The sequence below is a fragment of the Acinonyx jubatus genome, chromosome A2, assembly GCF_027475565.1.
Source record: "Acinonyx jubatus isolate Ajub_Pintada_27869175 chromosome A2, VMU_Ajub_asm_v1.0, whole genome shotgun sequence".
In the NCBI taxonomy this organism is placed as follows: Eukaryota; Metazoa; Chordata; class Mammalia; order Carnivora; family Felidae; genus Acinonyx; species Acinonyx jubatus.
Window position 1 is genome coordinate 107,782,262 of NC_069383.1, and position 23,198 is coordinate 107,805,459.

General features: G+C 47.2%; 1 protein-coding gene across 4 annotated transcripts in view; it reads left to right on the forward strand.

Annotated features, from left to right (window-relative positions):
• The first annotated feature begins 551 nt into the window (after nucleotides 1-551).
• Nucleotides 552-23,198, forward strand: part of CHCHD6 (coiled-coil-helix-coiled-coil-helix domain containing 6) — a 248,397-nt gene continuing 225,750 nt past the window's right edge. For 2 of the 4 annotated variants that reach the window (XM_027049798.2, XM_015083929.3), the window contains exons 1-2: nucleotides 552-760; nucleotides 20,528-20,657. In XM_027049798.2, coding sequence (XP_026905599.1) covers nucleotides 674-760; nucleotides 20,528-20,657 — 217 coding nt within the window. In that variant the 5' untranslated portion in view covers nucleotides 552-673. Of the gene's footprint in view, nucleotides 761-12,523; nucleotides 12,660-20,527; nucleotides 20,658-23,198 lie in introns of those variants that run through there. The other 2 variants (XM_027049796.2, XM_027049797.2) reach the window with 2 other exon arrangements.

Genomic DNA, 23,198 nt, shown 5'->3' on the forward strand with positions numbered 1-23,198 from the left:
GCTGTGGCCTCTCAAATTAAAGGAGGCCCCCTCCTATTAATTTCCGCCCTGGCATTGTGATGTAGTTTTCCGTTTTTGGCATTTATCACAGTGATTAGTAAGTTTATTTATGTGCTTGCTTGTTTGTCTTTTCATTTGTTCCTTCCATTGCATCTAAACCTCACGATGGCTGGGCGTGTCTTGTTCGTCTTTGCATTCTCCGCGGCTAGTTCAATGTTTGCCCAGTTCTTAGTTGAGCGCCGCTCAACACGAGTTAGCTGAAGGCGCCAAGCAGCAAACCATGCGAAGGTCGCCCTGACATGCCTGCCTCAGACTCCCCGCTGGTCTCCTGGCCTTAGATCATCACCCTCGATTCTGCTTCCAGGGTGATCTTTCCCCTGGCTGCTGCACTCTAACGCGCTTTCCACCGCTCACACACCATGCCTCCGCGTGATCGCTAGTTACAGATGGGCAGTTCGGGCCTTGGAGACTACAACCCCCACAACGCCCCGCGAGCCCGCGCCACATGATTGGCTGAACCTCCGGCGGCGGCCAATAGGACGGGGCTTTGTTGGCTTGTGCCGCAGCAGCCCGAGTCCCGGGAAGCGCGGGGCGCATAGGGAGCCAGAGCCTGGCGTCCGTCTGGTTGCTCTGGAGCCGAGTTGCGTGGCCGCCTGCCGGCTCGCCTCTTGCCATGGGGAGCACCGAGAGCAGCGAGGCCCGCAGGGTGTCCTTCGGAATGGACGAAGAGGAGCGGGTCCGGGTGCTGCAGGGCATCCGGGTGAGCGGGCCGCCGGCGGGCGCGAAGAGCGAGCGCGGCCTGGGCCGGGTGGGCGTGGAGGGCGCGGGCCAGCCTGAGGGGAGGTTCGGTCCCGAGATTGGGCGGGCGCGCCTCGCTCATTGAGCCCTCCCAACGCCCTGGTGGCGAGCATCTCTCCCTCCGCCGTGTACGTGAGGGACCCGAGACTCGGGGGATGCCCGGTGTCCGCCATCTGGGCAGTGGCCGCCTTCAGGCTTCACTACCCTGGCATCGGGGGAGAAAGCGGAGAATGGGGAGAGGTGGGGAGGCCACATTCCAGCTTCGGTTGAGTTGTTGCAGACCTGCATTTGTTCCCCTGCACCCCAGTGCACACGTCGTGTTACATGTACGTGGGATGCTTCCAGTCCAGGACAACGCAACTGCCTCTTCACTGAGGCTCTCGGATTCTCGACACCGCAGCCGAAGGAGCAGTTTAAAAGTTGTGAATCAGATCATATGCCCTTCCCCTTGCTTAATCCTCTCCAGTGGATGTCTAGCGCATTTAAGATGAAGAGGAACCACTTTACCTTGTTTTACAAAGCGGTTCTGCTGACCCGTGTGCCCGCATCTCACCCAGTTCCCTCCCTCCCGCCTCGTCTATTTACTGGCTTCCTGACTGCAAGATGTTGGCTTGTTCCAAGCATAGGACCTCTGCATTTGCTGTTTTCTGCCCTCTGTCTTTTCCTAGATGAGGCTCTTATCATACTGTCACAGTTTGAGAATCATCTGAGTATCCTTAGGTGACGTGTCAATCTAAAGTAGCTTCCCACCCACACTATCAACACATTTTTTTTTTTTTCCATAAAAGAATCACCATTGGGAATCTCTATTGATAGTTAACTTGTTTATTGTGTTTCCCACCACAGCGAAAGCTCCTTGAGACCAAGGCTCTTGTCCTTTTCAAGACTCTATCCCCAGAACTTAGAGGAATAATAAAAGCAGCTCACATTTGAGTTCTTAGTGGGGACCATGGATTCCTCTGAATCCTTTACAGGCAACCTCTCATTTAATTTTCAACAGCCCCGTGGGAGAGGTAGAATTCTGGTTGCCAATAAGGACAAGTAAGGCACTGAGAAGTGAAGTAACTTACCCAAGGTCACCTAGATGACAAGAGGGAGAGCTGGGATTGATGGAGGTCAACTCCAAGCCCTGTTGACTGAATGCTGCAGTTCATACACCTGTGCCTGGCACATAGTGGGTGGTTTGTAAACCATTGTTGAGTGGTTCAATGGATAAGACCAGTGAAACAGCAACCACGTTGAAATAGAATGCACAGATAGGGGTGTAGGTGAATTAGTTAAATTACAGAGTAACTCAGAAAAAGACCTCAGGAAGTCTGATTTCTGAGCAGATGCTCATTAGCGGTGTGCCCTTGGGTGAACAACTTATTATTTGAATCTCAATCCCTGTGTTTTTAATTTTTTTTTATGTTTATTTATTTTTGAGAGGGATAAAGAGACAGGTGCAAGCAGGGGAGGGGCAGAGAGAGAGAGGGAGATACAGAATGCGAAGCAGGCTGCAGGCTCTGAGCTGTCAGCACAGAGCCCGATGCGGGGCTCGAGCTCACGAACCTTGAGATCATGACCTGAGCCGAAGTCCAGTGCTTAACTGACTGAGCCGCCCAGGCGGCTCAATCCCTGTGTTTTTAGAAAAATCAGGGGAGGGTGTGTAATCCTAGGTACTGTTTAAGATATGTGTGTGTAAGTGCTTAGAAACAGTAGTGTTTTGTGGGGGTCTCTATTCTTAGTCTAGGATAGTACTTAGCACATTTGGTGCTTGCTAGGCCTTATCTAGTCTTGACCGGGCTCTTGATGAGGACAAAACGGGGAGGAGTTGGCTCCTGTTTGAAGGTTGAGAGGCAGGAGCCTGAATTGGAATTTAGAAAAACATCATTGGCTGTATTTGGGTGCTCTCTCACCTTTGTCACCTGGTATTCTGTGTTTGGGAATGTTGGAAAATTAGGTCAAAGTCAGGTCTTCTAAGATTCAAGGAAGTTGAGTTCCTCTAAGTTGACAGAGGATCATTTTTGGGGGGGCGGTATGATATCAGACTAGTACATTTTACATCTAGTTCCCTTAGTTCCGCAAAGTGTAAGTTCTCTTTAAAGATGGAGAATCAGGCTTAGGGCTGTTCAAACTTTGAGATATTATCTGAGTGACTGATGGGACTTTAGTCCAGATCTTTTGGGTGCAAGAAACAGCCTTTTCTCACTACTCCAAGCTCCCTCCCCCAGTGATATGCAAGGCAGCCTGAAAATTGTGCGATACAACCTCTACCTGTTCCGACAGGTACTGGCACCCCACTTAATTCTCCCAGAGACTGTTAAAATTAGAGGGAGGTTTGGTGACTGACTGTAAACTCATCAGAATAAATGACTTGCCTAGAGGCACACAGTGGGGTGCATGGCCCCATCAAATGAGAGCCCCTTCCTTCCTTCCTTCCTTCCTTCCTTCCTTCCTTCCTTCCTTCCTTCCACTTGTGTGCCTGGTTTGGGAGAGGGAGATTTGAGAAAGGAGGTGATGGCAATGAAGTGTTTTGTTGTGGGGGCTTTTTCTACTAGCAGAGTTACTTGAGAGTTGGGGAGTCCACCTTGTCCTTAAGCAGACAAGTAAAAAATCAGCAGAGATCATTGGATGAACCACATGAGAAGTTAGTTTAAGTAGAAGGTAGGTGCCGAAGAAGAGTATCTGCCCCAGGTCCTTCAGAGAAAGTTAAATATTCTTAAAGACTACTCGTATTTAATCCCCAGGCCCTGATCCTGGAAAGTACTCAAGTTCCCTTAAGATTCAGTGCTAGGGCCTTGCTCCTTTGCACATTTATTTGCATAAATTTACATATTGAGTTCAAGCCCTAATTCCACGGAAGGTAAGAGAAATTTAATTAATGCAAAATGCTGCAATTATATGCAACTCCAGTTTTCAGAGCAGGCATGTGTGAAATACATAAAGATCTCATTTTAGCCAGTATATTTAACCTTATCCTCCAATGAGAGAAGGTTCACACACGACAATAATGTCCTGTGTGTGCTCACTTCTCTGCCCCATGGAAGCAGCCGTATTTGGTAACTCAGCTGAAGTTGGTTGCTTTTCAACGTCTAGACTCCACTGTTCTCCAGCCTTTTTCCTTTCCAGCTGCTTGGCTGCCTGCTACTCTTCCCAACTCACTTCCTGGCCGGCTGCATGATAGCTGTGTCCCCAGACCCATCACACTGTCTTGGCTACATCACATTTGCCATCATTCCTTGCTTTTGTGAGGCAAGTCTGGACCACTGCCGAGGGGAGGACCAAGGAGGATGTAGAAGAGGCACAAGAAACAGTCCCCAAACATGCCCCTGCCAGAGAAGCCATATGCCTGAACACTGTACCTGTAGCCACAATTTATCCTTCACCTCAGCAAATACTTACTGCACACAGATTACTCGCCAAGCACTGGGCCTGGCCTTGCAGAGGCCATCAGGGACAAAGCATAAGGTCCTTACCCTCATGGAGGCCTCAGCCCAATGTCAGAACAGACCAAGAAAGGAAAAAAGAGGCAAAGGAAGAAAAAGCTGCAAGTACTCTGAAGGAAACAAAAGTGTGCAGAGTAACGGGGATCCTTGCTTGCAGTGGGATGGTGGACACTGCCGCTCTGAGCGGGGGACGCTGGAGATGTGCCCGAGCCACCCATGAGAAGCATGCAATCTGTGCTGTGTTTTCTGAGCACTAGCTCAGATATCCCCCTCCTGCTGACCTTGTGAGCTGTTGTCCACATCTCAGACATGACATAGGTTCAAGGAGGCCAAGTAACCCAAGGGCACAGCTAGTTAGGGGTAGAGTTGGAGGCTCATTCTGGCTCCACATGCCATGTGCTTGGCCAGCAACAGAGGGGTTGGGATGTTGAAAGCTGGCCAGGCACTGAGGCTAGACAGGTGATGGGTCCTGAATCGCCAGGGAGGGCTTGTCCGTGTGTTACCTTGGAGGCAACACTGCAGGTCTCTAATCAAGAGTGGTGCTTTGGAAAGATGTTCTCTGATGGTGGTGGTTTTTCTTCTCTGTTTTTAAAATCATATTTTTGAGATGTCTTTTACATGTGAAATTCACCCATTTGAATGATTTTTAGCAGACTTATGGAGTTGAGCAACTGTCACCGCAATCAGATTTTAGAACATTTATTCTCAAGACCTAAAAAGATCGTTTGTGCCTATTTGCAGTCCGTCCCCACTTCCACGCCCCGGCCCAGGTAACCATTAATCCTTCTGTTGCTCTGAGTTTGCTTTTTCTGGACATTTCATATGAATGCACTCAGATCTTTGACGTCTGGCTTCTTTCACTGAGCACAATGTTTTTGGTGTCGGTTTGCTGATGTAGCATATATCAGCAGCTTGTTCCTTTTTATTGCCGAGTAGTATCTCATTGCCTGGCTGTCCTGCATTTTGTTCATCCAGTCACTAGTTGGTGGACATTTGAATTGCTTCCGGTTCTTTATATTATGAATAATGTTGTGAACATTTGCATACAACTTTTTTTTTTTTTTTTTGGCGGGCCTATATTTTCATTTTTCTTGCATAGATACCTAAGGGTAGAGTTGCTGGGTCATTCTGCTTATGAATTCAGTGAGTTGTTAGGTTTCACTTTTTAAGAAACTGTCAAACTGTTTTCTGAAGCGGCTGTACCATTTTACATTCCTGCTGGCAGTAGATGAGGGTTCCGTCTTCTCGACATCCTCACCAACACTTACTGTTTGTTTTCTTGATTGTAGCAATTCTAGTGGGTATGAAATGGTATTTCACTGTGGCTTGAATTTACATGTGGCATGAATTTCACGGTGGCATGAATTTACATGCAGGTATCTAATCGTGTTGAACATCTTTTCATGGGCTTATTTGCCATCCGTAAATTTTCTTTGGTGAAATATGTATTCGGATCTTTTGCCCACTTTTACTAGGGTTGTTTGTCTTTTTATTATGAGTTACACGATTTTTTAATGCTGGATATGAGTCTTTTTTTTAAATTTTTTTTTTTTAACGTTTATTTATTTTTGAGACAGAGAGAGACAGAGCATGAACGGGGGAGGGTCAGAGAGAGGGAGACACAGAATCTGAAACAGGCTCCAGGCTCTGAGCTGTCAGCACAGAGCCTGACGCGGGGCTTGAACTCACGGACCGTGAAATCATGACCTGAGCCGAAGTTGGCTGCTTAACCGACTGAGCCACCCAGGCGCCCCTGGATATGAGTCTTTTATCGTATTACAAATTGCAAATATTTTCTCCCAACGTGTGGCTTGTCTTTTCATTTTCTTATTGGTGTCTTTTTTGAAGTGCAAACCTTGTAATTTTGATGAAGTTTATCAGTTTTTTCTTTTATTGGTTGTGCTTCATATCTTAGAAATCTTTGTGTAACCCAAGGTTATGAATTTTTTTTCCTATATTTCTGAGAGTTTTATAGTTTTGGCTTTTATATTTAGTTCTATGATCCATTTTGTGTTAATTTTTATATGTTGTGAGGTAAGGCTTTAAATCGGGGGTTGGCAAAGTTTTTCTGTAAATGACCAGTTAGTAAATACTTTCTGTTTTGCTCACCAGAAGGTCTCTATCACTTCTATTCAACTCTGCCATTATAGGGTTAAAGAAGCCACAGTCAGTGTATAAACAAATGAGTGTGGCTATGTTCTAATAAAACTTTACTTATAAAAGTGTTGGGTTAGATTTGGCTCAAGCACTAGAGTTCACTGAACCCTAATCTAAAGGCCATCTTCTTTTTGCATGAAATATCCAATTTTTCTAAACATCATTTGTTGAAAAGACTATCCTTTCCCCCTTGAATTACCTTGGGACCTTCGTGAATATCAACTGACCATAAACATAAGGGTTTATTTCTGGTTTCTCAATTCTGTTGAGAGTTCCATTGATCTATATGCTATATGTCTATCTTTATGCTACTACAACATTGTCATGATCATTGTAGCTTTGTAGTAAGTTTCAAAATTGGGAAATACAATTTTTTTTTTTTTGAGATTGGTTTGGCTATTCTGAGTCTGTTGCATTTCCACATACATTTTAGGATCAGTTGGTAACTTCTGTAAAAAAAAAAACTCTTAGGATTTTGATGGAGTTTGTGTTGAATCTAGATTACTTTGGGGGAGAATTGTCATTCTATTTTAATGTTTATTCTTGAGAGAGAGAGAGAAAGGCAGAGTGCGAGTGGGGAAGAGGCAGAGAGAGATGGAGACACAAAATTTGAAGCAGACTTCAGGCTCTGAGCTGTCAGAACAGAGCCCGTGAGGTCAAACCCATGAGCCATGAGATCATGACCTGAGTCGAAGTCAGATGCCCAACCAACCGAGCCACCCAGGTGCCCCAACAATCATCATTTCAACAACATGGAATCCTCCAATATGTGAACATGAAGTCTCTATTTAGATTAAAAAAATTTTTTTCAGCAGTGTTTTATACTTTTAATGAACAAATCTTATGTTTCTTTTCATAAGTTTATTCCCAAGTATTTGTTCTTTTTGATACTAAAATGAATATAATTGTTTTGTTTTTTCTTTTTCTTTTCTTTCTTTCTTTCTTTTTTTTTTTTTTTTTTGAGAGAGAGAGAGAGAATCCCATGAGGGGCAGAGAGAGGGAGACAGAGAGAAAGAGAGAGAAGAGAAAAGAAAGAGAGAGAAGCAGGGCTTACCCAGGGCTCATGTTTTACCTGAAGTGGGGCTTGAGCTCACCTGAAGCGGGGCTTGTGCTCACCTGATGTGGGACTTGAACTCATGAACTGTGAGATCATGACCTGAGCTGAAGTCAGATACTTAATGGCTGAGCCACCCAGATGCCCGAATGTAATTGTTTTTTTAATTTAACTTTTGGAATTGTTTTCTTAATTTAACTTTTGGATTCTTCATTGCTAGTATGTAGAAATTCAATTGATTTTTGTATGTTGATCCTGTATCTTGCAACCTTGCTGAACTCATTTATCCAAGTAGTTTTTTTCTGTGGATTCCTTATGATTTTATATTGATAGGATGATGCTGACTGTAAATAAGGAGAATTTTACTTCTTCCTTTCTAGTCTGGATGCCCTTTCTTTAATTTTCTTGCTTTATTGCATTGGCTAGAACCTCCAATACAGTATTGAATAGAAGTGGTGACAGTGAATGCCCTTGCCCTGCTCCTGAACTTAGATAGAAAACATTCCGTCTTCCACCATTAAGTATGTTAGCTGTAGGTTTTTCATTGTTGCCTTTTCTAAGATTGATATTTTTAAATAATCTTGGTCACTTCTTCCTCTCTGTTATTATATCCTGTTTGTTGTTTGTAGGCTCTTGGAGTGCAAAGACTTTTATTTATTTCAGTGTCTGGCTCATTTGTGTGTGCGTGTTGGATTGCACGCTTGGATTGATGAACTGATGGTGCTTTTAGCCAACCTGGCGATCTTTGGCAGCTGCACTTGAGAATTTTACCCTTCTGCTTGTTACGGTTCCAGCTTTAACACAGACTTGTTCCATTTGTATGCGGCAGACTTCCTTTTCACCTTGGTATTGCCCCGTGATATGTTTCTTGAGTCTCAGCATGAATGTTGATGCTGCATATCATACATCCTTCGTCTTGGTTGGCTGCTTAGAGGCAGCATGGTGAACCAACTGTCTCAGGAAGCCCTGGCCTGGAGCTCTGACACTCAGAGCAGTAAGTCTCTCTCCTTATATGCAAGACGGACCTGTTAGTGTAGGTGCCTGGAAAGGGTTGGATCACAAATCCTTTCCGGTCTTTCCCAGCCTCTGTACTCTATCTGGCTGACCGTTTGGGGGATTGTAGTTGATTGGGCCACAACAGAAAATGCCAACGTGGCAAGTCAGGACGTGGACGGCCGAGTTCTCCACCGTTTTCTGTGAGCAGTATATGGGTCTGGATGTCAAGCACGTGTCGTGTGCCAGTCCCCGGGCTGGGTGCTCTGCCAGGTGTTACTCTTTTTGATGCGTCCCCAACATCACGTCTGACACGCGGTGAGGTGGAGCCAACTCCTCAGGGAAGCAGAGCACTTACCGTTTCTCTGTCTTTCCCCCTGTCAGCTGCTGAGGAGCAGAGGACCATCTGAAAGACAGAAGACTCGGGTAGTGCGTGCCCTCCATTCACCTGGCTCCAGGGTGCCCGAACTCACTATGGTCAAGGACAGACAGTAAAGGGCTGGGCACACAACCACGCTGTACTTTAGGGGCAGACTTAGCAACTTTCAGGGGTTTCTTGAACGTTCTTCAAGTTTTCTTTTAATAGTACTGTGGTGTAACCAGGAATGAAATGTAAATAGTGTAAGAGTTAAGGTGATTTCTGTTTTACCTTGTCTGACTTTTGAATATAACCCCTGTATAAGATGAAATTCCCCCCTAATTCTCCCTAACTGTGTCACAGTATGATGTGGAAGATCTTTCTCCATAAAAGTAAAATCTATAAAGTCATGTAAATATAAGGATAGTTGTTAACTCTAACTCTTACTAAGTTCATCTTGGGTCACCTCCCTCATTGGGGAGGTAAAGCCGCTGCACTAGAAGCATCTTTGATCCTTCAGGTTTCCAGTCTACCTTTTCCACCTCTTGGTGGGGGGTCCCTGCTCGCTGTGCTGCAGCAGCTCTGGTTTCCAGATCAAACCTGCCGCCTCTGCTGTTTCTCTGCGGCTGGTGGAGGCTTCAGAATGTTTCCTAGTTCAGCTTTCTTTCCCTTCTGCGCCCTGGCCATTCTCTTTCATCCTCATTCACGAGCTGTTGACTTTTGGATTCTAAACATCTAACCCAGAGCTGTCCCGTTGCATGTTTCATGGGTGCATGTAATTCACTATATCTGCCAGAACCCACCTGCGTCCCCTCCTCTGCTTCCCTCGAAATCGCTCTTGTTTGTTAAGCTTTGGATGGCTCCAGCCAGCCAGCTTCTCCGCCAGAAAGCTAGACCCCACATCCCTTTGTTCTCTATGTTTAATGACAGATCTTGCGTTTTCCCTTCTAACCATTTCTCTGTTTTTGCTTTTGTCCTAGCTAACTCCCCATTCTGTTTTCCCTTGACCATCTGATAAATTGTTCTTTCTCCCTATAGACGTGTCTCCCACAAACCTCTCTCTCCTGGTGCCGGCAGGGTAATTAAAAAGAAAACAACACAAATTTTACTTATCATCAGGCAAATGATGATAAAATTCAGGCAGTTCCAAAGGAGGCACATCGGGGAAAAGTTCATCTCCTTTCCCACTTATTTCATCCGTCCTGCACTCTGGGGCAGTGCCCCTTACTGGCTGGTTGTGTCAGTGATTGTGCAGAGTTAAAGCTAATTGTGTCATTCCCTTTGGTTAAAGGCAGATTCCTGGGCCTGGCTCACGGAGGCCGTCTGCTGTTGCCTTTTCTGCCTCTGAACATGTTGGTAGGGAGGACACCTGCTCTTCTGTACTCTGAGCTGCCTGTGACTCTGTTCCCCTCTGTCTGCAGTATTTTCTTTCCCTGTGACTGGCTAAACTCCTTGTCATCCTCAGGACCAGTTCAAGTGTCACCTTCCGAAAGGCACCCTCTGATGTCACGCCCTCACCCTGAGTCGTCCCTGTCCTGGGTCTTGCAGACTGTGCTCACCTCCCAGTGCTTCCTGTGTGGGCAGAGATGACCTCTTCCTTGCTTACTCCCTTCCTGCCCCGTGAGTAGGAGCCACATCTGTTTGTCTTTCTGTCCCCAGTATTTAGCCCAGAGCCGTTTTTTTTTTTTTTTTGCCCCAAACCACGAGTCCAGAAACTTTGTGGAATTAATTGATTCGAATTGATTGCCAACATTTAAAGCTCAGAGGCTTTACATAAATTCAATTTTTAGCTCTTTGGGGGACAAATGGAAAGTCTGGTCCACATTCCCATATGGCAATAACTTTCCCCGAGTTACGAGGTAGCTGCTCTCTCTGAGGGGCATGTGCTCTCACCGCTGTCCCCACCATGTTGTCCTTGCACTGTGTTCTTTTCCTACTAGGCCCATTCTACTAATTCTGTCACTTGCCTCACACCTGTGGGCACTTGTGTTTGCCACGCTCAGTGGAGGAGGTCTCCAAGGGCTCTTCTTGTTCTGACATTCTGGGATTTAAATCTGTGGTGAGCAGCCGGTGGATCTAATTTCAGCTCATAGAAAACTGAAAGACTAGTGAACAGAATCTCCAAGGCAACAGCCTTAGGCAAGGAGACAAATCTTTTTAGAACCACAAGATCGGGCAGTGCCTTCAGGGGGCTTGGGGAGTCTGGGCATCAGGAGCTACGGACAGACCCGACTACCTGCGAGCTCATTCTTCTGGAAACTTCCCCAGGTGCTCAGCCTGACTGGAGAAGCCCTAGGCCCAGCTTGGAGAGAGCAGTGAGCCCCAGTTTATCTCCTGGCACCTAGCACGTCCTCAGAAAATGTTGCAGTGAGTGGCCTCGACCATGGCTGTGCAGGCCTAGTGGCTGCTGAGTCACCAGAGAACTCGGGCAAGCCGCTTCTCTGCACCACACCTTGTCCATTCTTCCGTGAGCAGGATGCCGCCTCTTCTCATAAATGAGCTGGTGCCATGAACTCATTTGAACATCAGAGCATTTGCTAATGCAAAGAATAATGCTTAGGAAGCTGCCTCCGCATTGCTACTTCTAGATGTGTCTGGATGAGTAACACGTTAAGCCTAACAAAGTGCTAATTTTTCATATTGACATTCTCCTAATTTAAGTAGGCTGTGTGTTTTATGAGTACATACAAGCTCTCCCTCCCACCCCCTATCCAGGGGCTCCATAAAGCATCATCAATGGGGGAAATGTGACCTGCAAATTATTTTTATTTTTCTTGAATTGGCCATTCTGCCACCCCACAGTGGCTCTCAGTTACTGCTTTCCCTTGTGCAGGTGGCCAGGGTTTGGATCCAAGTCCTGGCCTGAGCACTTAGCACTTAAGACTTTCTGCGATCTTGGGTGAGTTGTTTCACCTCCCTGACTCCAGTGTCTTCTTCTGTAAAATGGGAATGCACTTAGCTTGGGGCCTGGCCTGTGGAGCTCGCTCAGTGAATATTAGGTAGGCTGATTTTCTCATTATCTTGGAATAGGACCCCCTGTCCTAGGTCGGAAGTTCCTCTGCCCCAACTGTGAGCTTTGTTGCCCCCTTCTGGAGTGTGGAGGCGTTACGTTTGCTCTCTGGTCAGCCCCGTGGCACTCTGATGCCAGGGAGTCCCTAATATCTTTCTTTACATGCAACCTCTCGCAGTGTCCTGTGTAGTCGGGTTATTGGCCTGGGAACAGAGCTGCCCGAATGGATTTAGAGCACCACACACTTGCAGAGCAGTTCTCGGCCCAGCGATGGTGCCTCCTCTCCAGCGAGCCGGGTCTGGGCCTTGCTGTCATCTTTCCCTCGTTTTTCCTTTAAGGCTTCTTGCAAGATGCGTCTTATTTTTAAATGCCAACTGTTCATAGTTTCTCCTGCATCCTTTCAGGCTTTTCCCAAGCCTCCATAGACAAGCCTGCTCTTTCCCTTTTTATAGCACAAATGAGAACATACTGCCTATACCACTTTGTAAATTGCTTTTTTCACTTGCCCTGTGCACGCATTCAGATGTCAGGTCTCCAGTTATTTCGCTTGCGTGGAGTCTTTTGCCACCACATCCTCCCCAACTCCTGCAGAGGTACACTTCCCAGCCCTCCTACTCTGGACGTGCACTGTTGTGGCAGTGACCCTGCCTTTGGCCCTCTGTGACCTCTGCCCTTCTTGCAGCTTTGCCAGGGTATTCTGTGTGAAGAGAAGATCGCGACTGAGGCCCTGCTTGGAAAGTGTCAGCGGCTCCCAGTTGACGGCAGAATAAATACCATTCTCCTCCTGTCGTTCAAGGCCCTCCCGGTGGCGGGGAGCCCACCAGCCCTCCACGTCTTACTTTCTTCATGGACCTGTGCTCGGTGAGGCCGAACCTTGGACTTCTGCTGTGCCTTCCTTGTACCCTTCCTCTCTGGAACACCTCTTGACCCCCCACCCTTCTCCACGTCCTCTTTTTTCTTTTCAGGCCCGTCTCAGGCGCTCTCTCTTCCAGCTGACACTTAGGCTCCTTTGGGAGAGCTCCTGGGCGTGCTGGCTCAGGCCTTTCACTGATAGCCAGCACCTTGTGTTCTCTGTGCCAGTGCGCCTTACCCACCCTGTCTGACCATCAGCTCTTTGTGTACAAAGTTCTTGGCTGTTATCTCTTGACATACTCCATCGGAGTAGCTTGGTGTTGTGGACCTGGGCCTTTGATAAATATTACTTTAGTTCCCGTGTTTAACAAATAGTTGAGCCGGGCACTTTCTGGGCACGGGAGATACAGCGAGGGCGGTACAGCAGACTCCCTGCTCCCATGGAACTTGTCTTCTGGTGGGAGCAATGGCAAGCAGGTGGTCACGTGTGTTAGGTCTCGTGGGTCGCTGTTCTTCCATCAGAAATGGGCAGTACCTACATGTGTTTGGTAAAGCAGCACCCTTCTCCCTGGCCTTTCAGCTGTGAGGTGGTCACCTGACTTACTCACAGACCTGTGTGGTTTGAGAAAGAAGCCTCCCGCCCCCTCTTTGGGAACCGGCCTAGAAATTCAGCGCTTTTGGGTGAAGGACGTGTTTTGGTTGCCGTCAGGGAGTGGTGATGGTTGGACAGTGCGGTCTGGGTGCCCGGCCCCGTGTGTTAGGACAGAAGTGGTGAGGTGTCCGTGCATGCGTGCCTTCTCGGGCTCCCGGTTGTCCCCGGAGACTCGGGCAGGCATCAGGCAAATGTGCCCCTTTGGAGGCGGCACGGGTCTCCTCCCCTGAGTCCCTGCGTCACTCTAGGCCGAGGCCAGGTCCAGATTGGAGCCACCAGTTGTGCGCTGGAGGGTGCTTTAAAAAGAATCTGCCCGACTTTTGTACAGATGATGGAAGAGGAGGGAAGAAACCTGGTCAAGGTCACAAAGCTGCACGTGGAACACAGAACACTCAGTTTGTAGTATGTGGCAGATGTTAACCATTGTTACTGTTATCGATTAGCTCATGCATTTTTGCACACTCAGTAAGTGCCTCGTATGGGTGGTAATTAATATTTGTGTACTGCTTTGCAGTTTCCCATAATAGCTGATATTGTTTGTTTACTCTGTGCCAACTGCTTGGTGTAGATTGCTTCATTTAATCTGCACAACAGCCCCGCAGTCTGTACCACTAATTATTTCCATCTCACAGATGAAGAAACTGATTTAGAGGTAAGAAGTCCCCTACCCAAGGTCACGCAGTGAGTAAGCAGCTTGATGGGATTCAAACGCAGACCTGCCTGACCACGAAACCCTTAACTCCTGAGCTGTATCGCAGTCAGTCCAGGCTCAAGGGACCCCCGTTTTGTGGGTGAGAGATGTGATGCTCAGAGAAGCCAAAGAACTGGGCAGGTCCAGGCCACACAGCAGAGCGCAGGTAGCACTCCCGTGTCCCTGCACTGCTCTGGACGTGGCCCTCTGTCTCCTGACCACACAGGACCCTGTCTGGCCCCCTCGGATGGCACAGTGACCAGTGGGCCTCTGGCACCAGAGCTCCCAGACCCGTCTGGCTCCAGAGGCCCCCATTCTGGTTCTGTTGGTACAGGGAGCCTTGCCCAGATGGTGTTTATTCTCGCATGACTACTGTGTGTATATGTATATTTGTTGATTAAAATATTACTTGCTGTATTTTGTAGCAACATTAAAAAATATTACAAATCTCCTACTGCCAACAAGAAGCTTGCCAATGTTTTCCTTAACCCCTTAGTCACCAAGTAGTGTGGTTCAGTGGATGCCCCCCAGGCTGGGATGAAGAAATCGGAGCCCGTGAGTCACCTGTGTAGAACCCCACCATAGCTTCCTTGGTCCTTGAGTCACATTTGGGCTTCTCACGTCGCTCTGCCGGGGCTTGTGGTCTTGCTTTTGCCTGCTGCCTTGGCCTGGTCATCTGGTCCCACTCTCCTCACACGCTGGCCTTCTGTTAGGCACTTGGACATGCCAGGCTCTGTTCTTGTCAGAGGCTTTGCACTTACTCGCGTCTCTGCTTGGCACCAGATCGTTTTCTCCAGGATCTCAACATGTACATGTGGTCAGGCCTCCTCATTTGGGGCGGGAGTTTTAACATTATTGTCTTCGCCTCTGAGGGGCCATCGCCTGTGCCTGTGGCTTCCTGTGCTGCCCCCCATGCCCCCATCACTGTGATTCTGTATTTTATTCATTCCTAGCACTTGTCTCCTGACGTGCCATGCTGATCTTTAAGACACAGGTTTTTAACATCTGTGGGATAGGGTGTCCTGTAATAGGTGGAATGTTCATTTCCTTAGTGTTTTTTTTTTTTTTTCTTTCTTGAGGTTATTTGAAAAGCAGTGTGATTTACAGTTGATGGAGTCTTAGGTTGGATGAAATAGGATATGTGAAATTGTCTGTTTTCTTCCTTATTGTCTCTCACTTCCCATGAGAATGTAAGCTCCACGAATCAGGGGCCATGTCTCTTTGACTGCCGTTTCATTGCTGTTTCTTCTCACCCACGGCTTCCAGAACACTGCTATCACCCAGTGAGTGCTTCATAAGCAGATACTTGAGGAAGGAAACTGGACTGTAGTTACGGTGCCCTCGGCCAGGCTGCTTCCTCTGGTCCCCACGTGGCTGCTCTCCTGTGGTCTTCTGTGTGTGTGCAGGGCATGCTCTTGCTGGTCACGTGACCCTTTTCCACAGCAAGGATTGGGGCCTTACCTGCTGTGGCTGCCTCTTTCATGCGCACCACGCATGCCATTGATGCCTCACCCACACCCGTGTAGATTCTAGGACCACTCAATGCTCTCGCACGCCCTGTTCCTCAGAGGACTGGGGCCTCTCGCAGGGTCCGCTTGCAGAAGGAGGGGTGAGGGGAGTGATGCCCCGTGGTGTGCTGGTAAAAGTTCCGCAATCAGATCTCTACCCAAGAAAGGACCCTGCTATGTAGTATTTGCCAGTTTCTGTGGTGGACAGACTCCCCAGTCGTGGCCAGTTTCAAGCTCCTGTCATGAAGTCAACCAGCTTGCAAAATTCCTGGAAATTTAAAACTCAGCTCTCACGAGCTGGTTCCAGCGCACCACCCAAACCTTTCCGTGCAGCCTGTGTTCGCTGTTGAGTACCAGCTCCGTGTCCCCGCCTCCTGGAAGAACACTGCACCTCAGCTCTGCTGTCGCCTCACACCCCACCTGGTGTCCCACCTTGGCCCTCTGCGCAGCTGCTTTGCGCAAGAAATGGGCAGGCTGCGCTGGAGAACTGCCCCTTCGCCTTCCAGTGCATTGACTCATCTCGGGCCTTCGTCGCCGTGGCCGTAACGAAGTGAGCCAGAAGATCCTAAGGGCTCTTTCCGTTTTCTTGTCTGGGATTTTGTATCCACATCCCAGCTCATTTGCTGCTCTTTCAAAATACCCTATTCTTGATTTCCTTGTTTCTGGTATTCTCAAGTTTTTCCACTAACTACAGATCAGAACTCCTTCTTCTTAACTCTGCGCTCTCCTCTGTTCTTCCCGAGGCAGCGCCAGGCAAAGCCTTTCATTTCATGCCGCTGCTGCTGCTGCTGCTAGTGCCACAGGCCCTTGTCACTTCATGACCAAGGGCCCGCTCCACGCTCCCCAGGGCTCCCTATAGCACTGCAATTCATCCTCTAAAAACACAGCCTGTGTTCCTTCCTGGCCCCCAAACTTTCAGCCACGCCCTGCAATTGTTGGAGCCCCACTGTCTGACTTCGAAGCTCCTCTCAGTACCAGCCTCATCCAAGTCCTCCTTTGTAGCCCACACCTTCCACAATGAGCTTACTGCTGCAGGCACACTGGTCTCTGTCTGTGCCTCTTCTCTCCGCACCGCACCCTGCACCGTGTGAGGTACCCCCTGCCCCCCAATACATGGTAGCTTCTGTCCTGTCAAATCCTGCTCCCACCCCTCAGGAACCAGCACAGGTACATCTTCCCTGGGATAACCTGCTTTTGCTGAGTGACACCCTGTCTACACTGCTCATTTTTGTCTTTGGTTCTCTCTTTTTCTTTATAACAGCTTTATTGAGATACGATTCACATACCATACAACTCATCCATTAAAAAACTTTTTTTTAATGTTTATTTAGTTTTCAGAGACAGAGACAGAGAGAGAGAGCGAGCAGAGGAGGGGCAGATAGAGAGGGAGACACAGAATCCAAAGCAGGCTCCAGGCTCCAAGCTATTAGCACAGAGCCTGACCCGGGTCTTGAACTCATGAACCGCGAGATCATGACCTGAGCTGAAGTCGGACTCTTAACTGACTGAGCCACCCAGGCACCCCAACAACTCACCCACTTAAAGTGCACACTTCAGTGGTTTTTAGAATTTTCATAGGTATGTGTAACTATCATAATAGTTTTTAGAACATTTTAATCAGCCCCTCCCCCATCTCTTACCTTCTAGCTATCAGTCCTCACTTGTCCTGTTCCTTCAAGCTGAAGGCAACCACTAATCTACTTTTTATCTTTAGAAATTTGCCTATTCTAAACATTTCAAAGAAGTGGAATTATGCAATATGTTGCTTTGTGTGTCTGGCTTATTTCCCTTAGTGTAATGGTTTCAGGTTTCATGCATTTTGTAGTGAGTATCAGTATTTCATTCCTTTTTACGGCCAAATAATGTTCCCTTGATGGATGGACTACATTTTACTTTCCATTCATCAGTTGAAGCACATTTGGGTTCTTTCCACTTCTTGGTTCTTATGGATAATGCTGACAAGAATGTTCATGTACAAATTTTTGTGGGGATATATATTTTCACTTCTCCTGAGTAGATGCCTAGGAATGGAACTGCTGGATCATATACTAATTCTCTGTTTAACCTTTTGAGGAACTTCCAGACTGTTTTCCACAGTGGCTGTGGAACTTTATATTGCCATGAGCAGTGTACGAGGGTTCTGATGTCTCCATATCTTTGGAATACTTGTTATCTGACTTAAAAAAATTTTTTTAATGTTTATTTATTTTTGAGAGAGACAGAGTAGGAGTGGGGGAGGGTCAGAGAGAGAGGGAGACACAGAATCGGAAGCAGGCTCCAGGCCCTGAGCTGTCGGCACAGAGCCCATCGTGGGGCTCGAACCCATGAACTGCAAGATCATGACCTGAGCCAAAGTTGGACATTTAACTGACTGAGCCAGGCACCCCTCTGACTTTTTGATTATAGCCTTCCTAGTGGGTATGAAGTGGTATTTCATTGTGGTTTGAATTTGCATGTCTCTAATGACTAATGATATGAGCATCTTTTCATTTGCTTATTGGCCATTCATATATCCTTGGAGAAATATCTATTCAGATATCTTTTTGCTCATTTTAAAAATTGGGTTATTTTTCTTTGTATTACTGAGTTGTGGGAGTTCTCTTATTCTAGATACATAGACTTTGTCACACGTATGATTTGCAAATATTTTCTCCCATCTTGTAGGTTGCCTTGTCACTTGCTTTATTGGGTCTTTGGTACATAAAACTTTTAAATTTTGATGGAAGTCCAAAACAACCTCATTTGCTTTGGTTGCTTGTGCTTTTGGTGTCATATCTTTAAACTCACTGCCAAAGCCAAGGTCATAAAGACTTCCCCTTATATTTCCTTTTATTTACCTGTATGTTGTTTTAGCTCCTACATTTAGGTCTCCAATCCATTTTGAGTTAATTTTTATATACGGTGTGAGGTAGGTGTTCAACTTCCTTCTTTCACATATCGAAATCCAGCTCTGCCTACACCATTTGTTGAAGAGACAAATGGGGGTTCTTTCCCCATTAGATTGTCTTGGCACCTTGTCCATCAGTTGAACTTAGATAGACAGCTTTATTTCTGGATTCTCAGTTTCTTCCACTGCTGTATACGCTTGGTCTTCTCTTGTCCCATATCGTTAATTATTTAGTTTGTATTTATTTGAAACACTAGAGGGACTCCGTTATTACTATTATAATCTTTTGTTGCTAACAAATGTTCATGGTAAACAATTTAAAACACACAAGTGCCCAAAGTGAATGTCCTGCCCCAGCTGCCCCTGAGCCCACTTGCAGGATGTACCCATTGTGTTTCCTGTGTAGCCTCATTGATGTTTACCTCTGAGTAGATACATGCATTTGTGTGTATGTATTCTTTCTTTCTCTCTCTAAAATAATAAAAAAAATTGAGCTATACAAAGGGTTCTATGACTTTAAAAAATCAGGAGCATTATCCCCTAAACCCTTCCATGTTAGTTGTACGTTTTACCTCATTCTTTCTTTTTTTTTAAAGTTTATTTGAGAGAGAGAGAGAGAGAGAGAGAGCAAGCGAGCAGGGGAGGGGCAGAAGGAGAAGGAGAGAGAGAATCCTAAGCAGGCTCTGCACTAACAGTGCAGAGCCGATGCGGGGCTCGATCTCACGAACTATGAGATCATGACCTGAACCGAGATCAAGAGTCAGACGCTTATCCAACTGATCTACCCAGGCACACCTACCTCTTTCTTTGTTTCTTTGTTTCTTTGTTTCTTTCTCTTTCTTTCTTTCCTTCTTTCTCTTTTTCTTTCTTTTCTTTCTAATGTTTATTTATTTTTGAGAGAGAGAGAGAGAGAGAGAGTGTAAGGGAGGGGCAGAGAGAGGGAGACACAGAATCTGAGCTGTCAGCACAGAGCCCGATGCAGGGCTTGAACCCACGAGACATGAGATCATAACCTGAGCTGAAGTCGGTCACTTAACCAACTGAGCCACCCAGGTGCCCCTACCTGATTCTTTCTTAATGGCTCCATAATATTTCGTAGAAGATGTACACCATCATTTCCTTAACTAGTTCCGTATTGTTGCATATTTATGTTTTTCCCTTGTTTTGTTTTGTTTTGTTTTGTTTCTATTCCATTTCTGCCCTGTACATGTGGGAGCAGTTTTCTCGGCTGGATACCTGGAAGTGGAGTTGCTGATTATGGCTTTTGTCTTAAAGTCATCTTTAACGTTTTTCCCTCAACTGTGCTTTATGATGCCTTACACATATTAGGTACTTAATAAATATTTACTGAAGTGAACTCTAAAGGGTTTTTATTCTGGATTTATCCCTAGCTTGCTGTTTCATTTCAGTAAACTGTTTTATGACACCCTCATGCCTATTTCACTTCCTGTGAAATGAATGAAAGTGTCGGTTATCCAGTCTTCATTTAGCGGGAGCCGTGGTGGAAGGGGTCCAGCCGGGTTGCGATGTATGCTCCATGTGTGGTGCCGGGGGTACACGGGGGCGGGGGGGGGTGGGAGGTCGCCCCGGCCCTCCAGGTGTTTGCACATCTTTTGGATGAGGCAGGTAGGGCCTGTGGTGCTTCCCTAAGAGCACACGTGTTGTGATGGGAGTAAAACGGAAGGGGACAATGGATGCTTATCTTGGGTACTGTCAGGCAAGGTCCCATGGAGGAGGGACACTGAGATGCCCTCAAAGGAAGGGGAAATTTTGGACAGGTGGAGACGTACTGGGGATGGACCGCTGCTGGTGGTTCTGGGCAGAGGAGCCGCGCAATGAATGCGGAGGAGGTGAGGAAGGTGGCCCCGTGGCGTGCAGGGTGTGTGCAGGGAGCAGCAGGAAACAAAGCTGGAAAGCCGGCAGAGGACGTGCGCTGGGCGGCCCACACGGGGCTTTGGCACCAACCTGCGAAGCTTTGGGCCACCTTGAGAGGTTTTGAGGAGGATTATGTTATTGAAGTTGGTCTGGAGGAAGTGGTGTGCTCAGGGGCATGGATGAAGGGCAGTCTGCATTTCCAGAGGTTTCTATGATGTAACTTTTTCCCTGTCCCTCTCTTCCCATCCTCACCTCTTCTCCCAGCTGTCCGAGAATGTGGTTAACCGCATGAAGGATCCCAACCAGCCTTGCAAAGCTGGGGAGCCAGCTCCGCCTCCTGCCCCTCCGCCTTCTACGCCTTCTACAGGTGGCTCCTCCAAAGGCCCCGAGAAAGGTATGGATGGTTGCAAGGACTCTGGGGGACGGGGGTGGGGTGGGGAAGCGGTGGCAAGTAGCCTTCCTGTCAGAACAGATTTGACAGCCAGTGTGGCTCCTGTTTGTCTCTGGGTGACGTTTCTGGTAACTGCTTTTCGGGAGAGTGTGGCTTTCTGCGCATGACAGCACCTTTGCTCAGAGCACGTGTGCCTGGGGCCAGACCAGCTTGCCTCACTGTTCCAGTTTCTCAATGAGTGACAAATGAGGCCGAAGGGCTTGGTTCGGCAATGCAGGTAAGAAGTCGCTGTTGAGGACCCGAGAGAAGCTTTGCCGTTACTGTTTGGCGTGGTTCAAAGAATGACAGGGATTTATGGGAATCGGGGCAGCGTGGGGGAACTGAGGCCATGACTTGGGCATTGGCCTCAGCGTCTCGAAGCAAGCCCTCACGTAAGGCGGTCCTTGGCCCGGCTGCTGGGATGGGTCACTGTGGCCTCTTGGAAGGGCCCGCCAGCCTGCCCATTTCAGGAGTTTCTCTTCCCATGCCTACACTGGCTGGAGCTCATTTATCCCTCTTCTGTGGGGCCCATAACAGATGAGGACATTTGTGCTTTTCTCTGAATGACTTTCAGCGAACAAAGGAATGTGACAATTTCAGAAAGGATATAAGGTGCAGAAATACTAAGATATTACCCCTAAGGAAAGTCCTTGGGGCCGCTGCTGCTCTGTCCCATAAACACTTGTTTATGAGAAGCTGGGTCTTAGGTATCGCCTGTAACTTGTCTTTTCTGCCAGTCTTCCGTATGAGGTTGTAACATTGGAGAAGGCAGGAGCTGTATCCTGTCCACTCAGCGTTTGCTGACTGCTGGCCAGGGATCAGGGCGCGTGTGCCCGGTGCTGGCGCACAGCGATGAGTACACGGGGATGCCTCCCTTACGGCTCACGGCTCTAGTGAGGGGGCTGGATGTGTAACCCTGTAGGGTACATGTATTGTGATGTCCTAGAAGCATGCCTGTGGCCAGGGTAGCACAGAGGCGTGCCTCATTATTTTAGGGAGGGGCTTCAAGGGGAGATGATGTTTAAACTGGATTTTGAAAGATAGAGCAGTGGTTCAGGTATTTGCCTCTGCATAAATAGAGGCCCAGAGGTATGGTACAGCCTGGCCTGTGTGGGGCCCTTGAAGCGATTTGCTATCTCTGGAGTACAAAGTGCGAGGAAAGGGGAGCTGTCGGGCAGTGTTCAGGGGCCAGGTCACAGACCTCTGTGCAGTGGCCAGAGAGCTCTGCCTGCATGCTTGCAGCCAGGGACTCTGGCCAGGCCTTCTACCAGCTCTTCCCTGTATTGTCTGCTTCAGGGCTTCCTGAACCTGCCCTGAGATCTTTTTGAGTATCAGTGAAGGGGTGAGTGAGATTCTTGAAACCCTCACATGATATGCTCTTTTCCTTTAACAAAAAGGGTGGCTCCCCCGATATCTACAGCAGCTGGTGAGAGAGGGGGTTGAAGAGGGCTATAACCCAGTACACTTAAAAAAAATTTTCTTTTAACATTTATTTACTTTTGAGAAACAGAGCATGAGTGGGGGAGGGGCAGAGAGAGAGGGAGACACAGAATCAGAAGCAGGCTCCAGGCTCTGAGCTGTCAGCACAGAGCCTGATGCAGGGCTTGAACTCATGAACCATGAGATCATGACCTGAGCGGAAGTTGGACTCTTCACTGACTGAGCCACCCAGGCGCCCCACCCAGTACACTTTCATAAACTGAATTAACTGGGGAGAGGGAAAAAGTGATGAAAGAAGCCAAGAATGCCAAAATGTATCATGCACACGTCAGTTTCGACTACGGAAGCTAAAAGAGGCCTTGGTTTTAGTCTTTGGTAGGTTTTAGTAGTTCAGGGAGCAAGGGTGTTGGTTCATTTGTCATTTGGTTTTAGTTGTAACAAAGTATTTTACTGTTTAAACGATTGTGAGTTTGAGTTTCTGAGTGCTGAAGAATAGTCAGCATAAATGGGCTGTCTTGAAGTTGACTAATTTTAAGATATTTTTACTTTTAAAATCAGTGTTTGCTTTTATTTTAGCGATGGAACAAGATTAGAGAAAAGTTAAAATTAAATCCTTATGTCACACCATACCTCAGAATAAATGTCAGAGGAAATAAAAGATTTAAATGTACGAATCGAAACCATAAGAGTACAATAATAGTACATACAAGTACAATAAGTAGATTTTCTAAGCACTTCGTCAAGTGAAGAAACCCTGAGTTGAGACAAAAAGTGGGAAGTGTAACTATAAGCAATTAGGCAACTTAGAAAAAATAAATGAAGAATGAATGATAAACTAGGGAATTGTCACACGACAGAGTATTAATAGTCCTAATATTGAGAGTTCTTAAAGATCTGTGACAACTCAGTAGAAAATGTGCACAAATCATCATAAACATGTGATGAGATTCTCCGCTTGGCTAATAGTGAAAGACACACGTAAAATAGTGCCACCAAGGGGGCAGGGAAGTGGACAGGCGCCTGTGTGGAAGGTGGGAGTGTGGGTCAGTGTTGCATTCTCTGCCA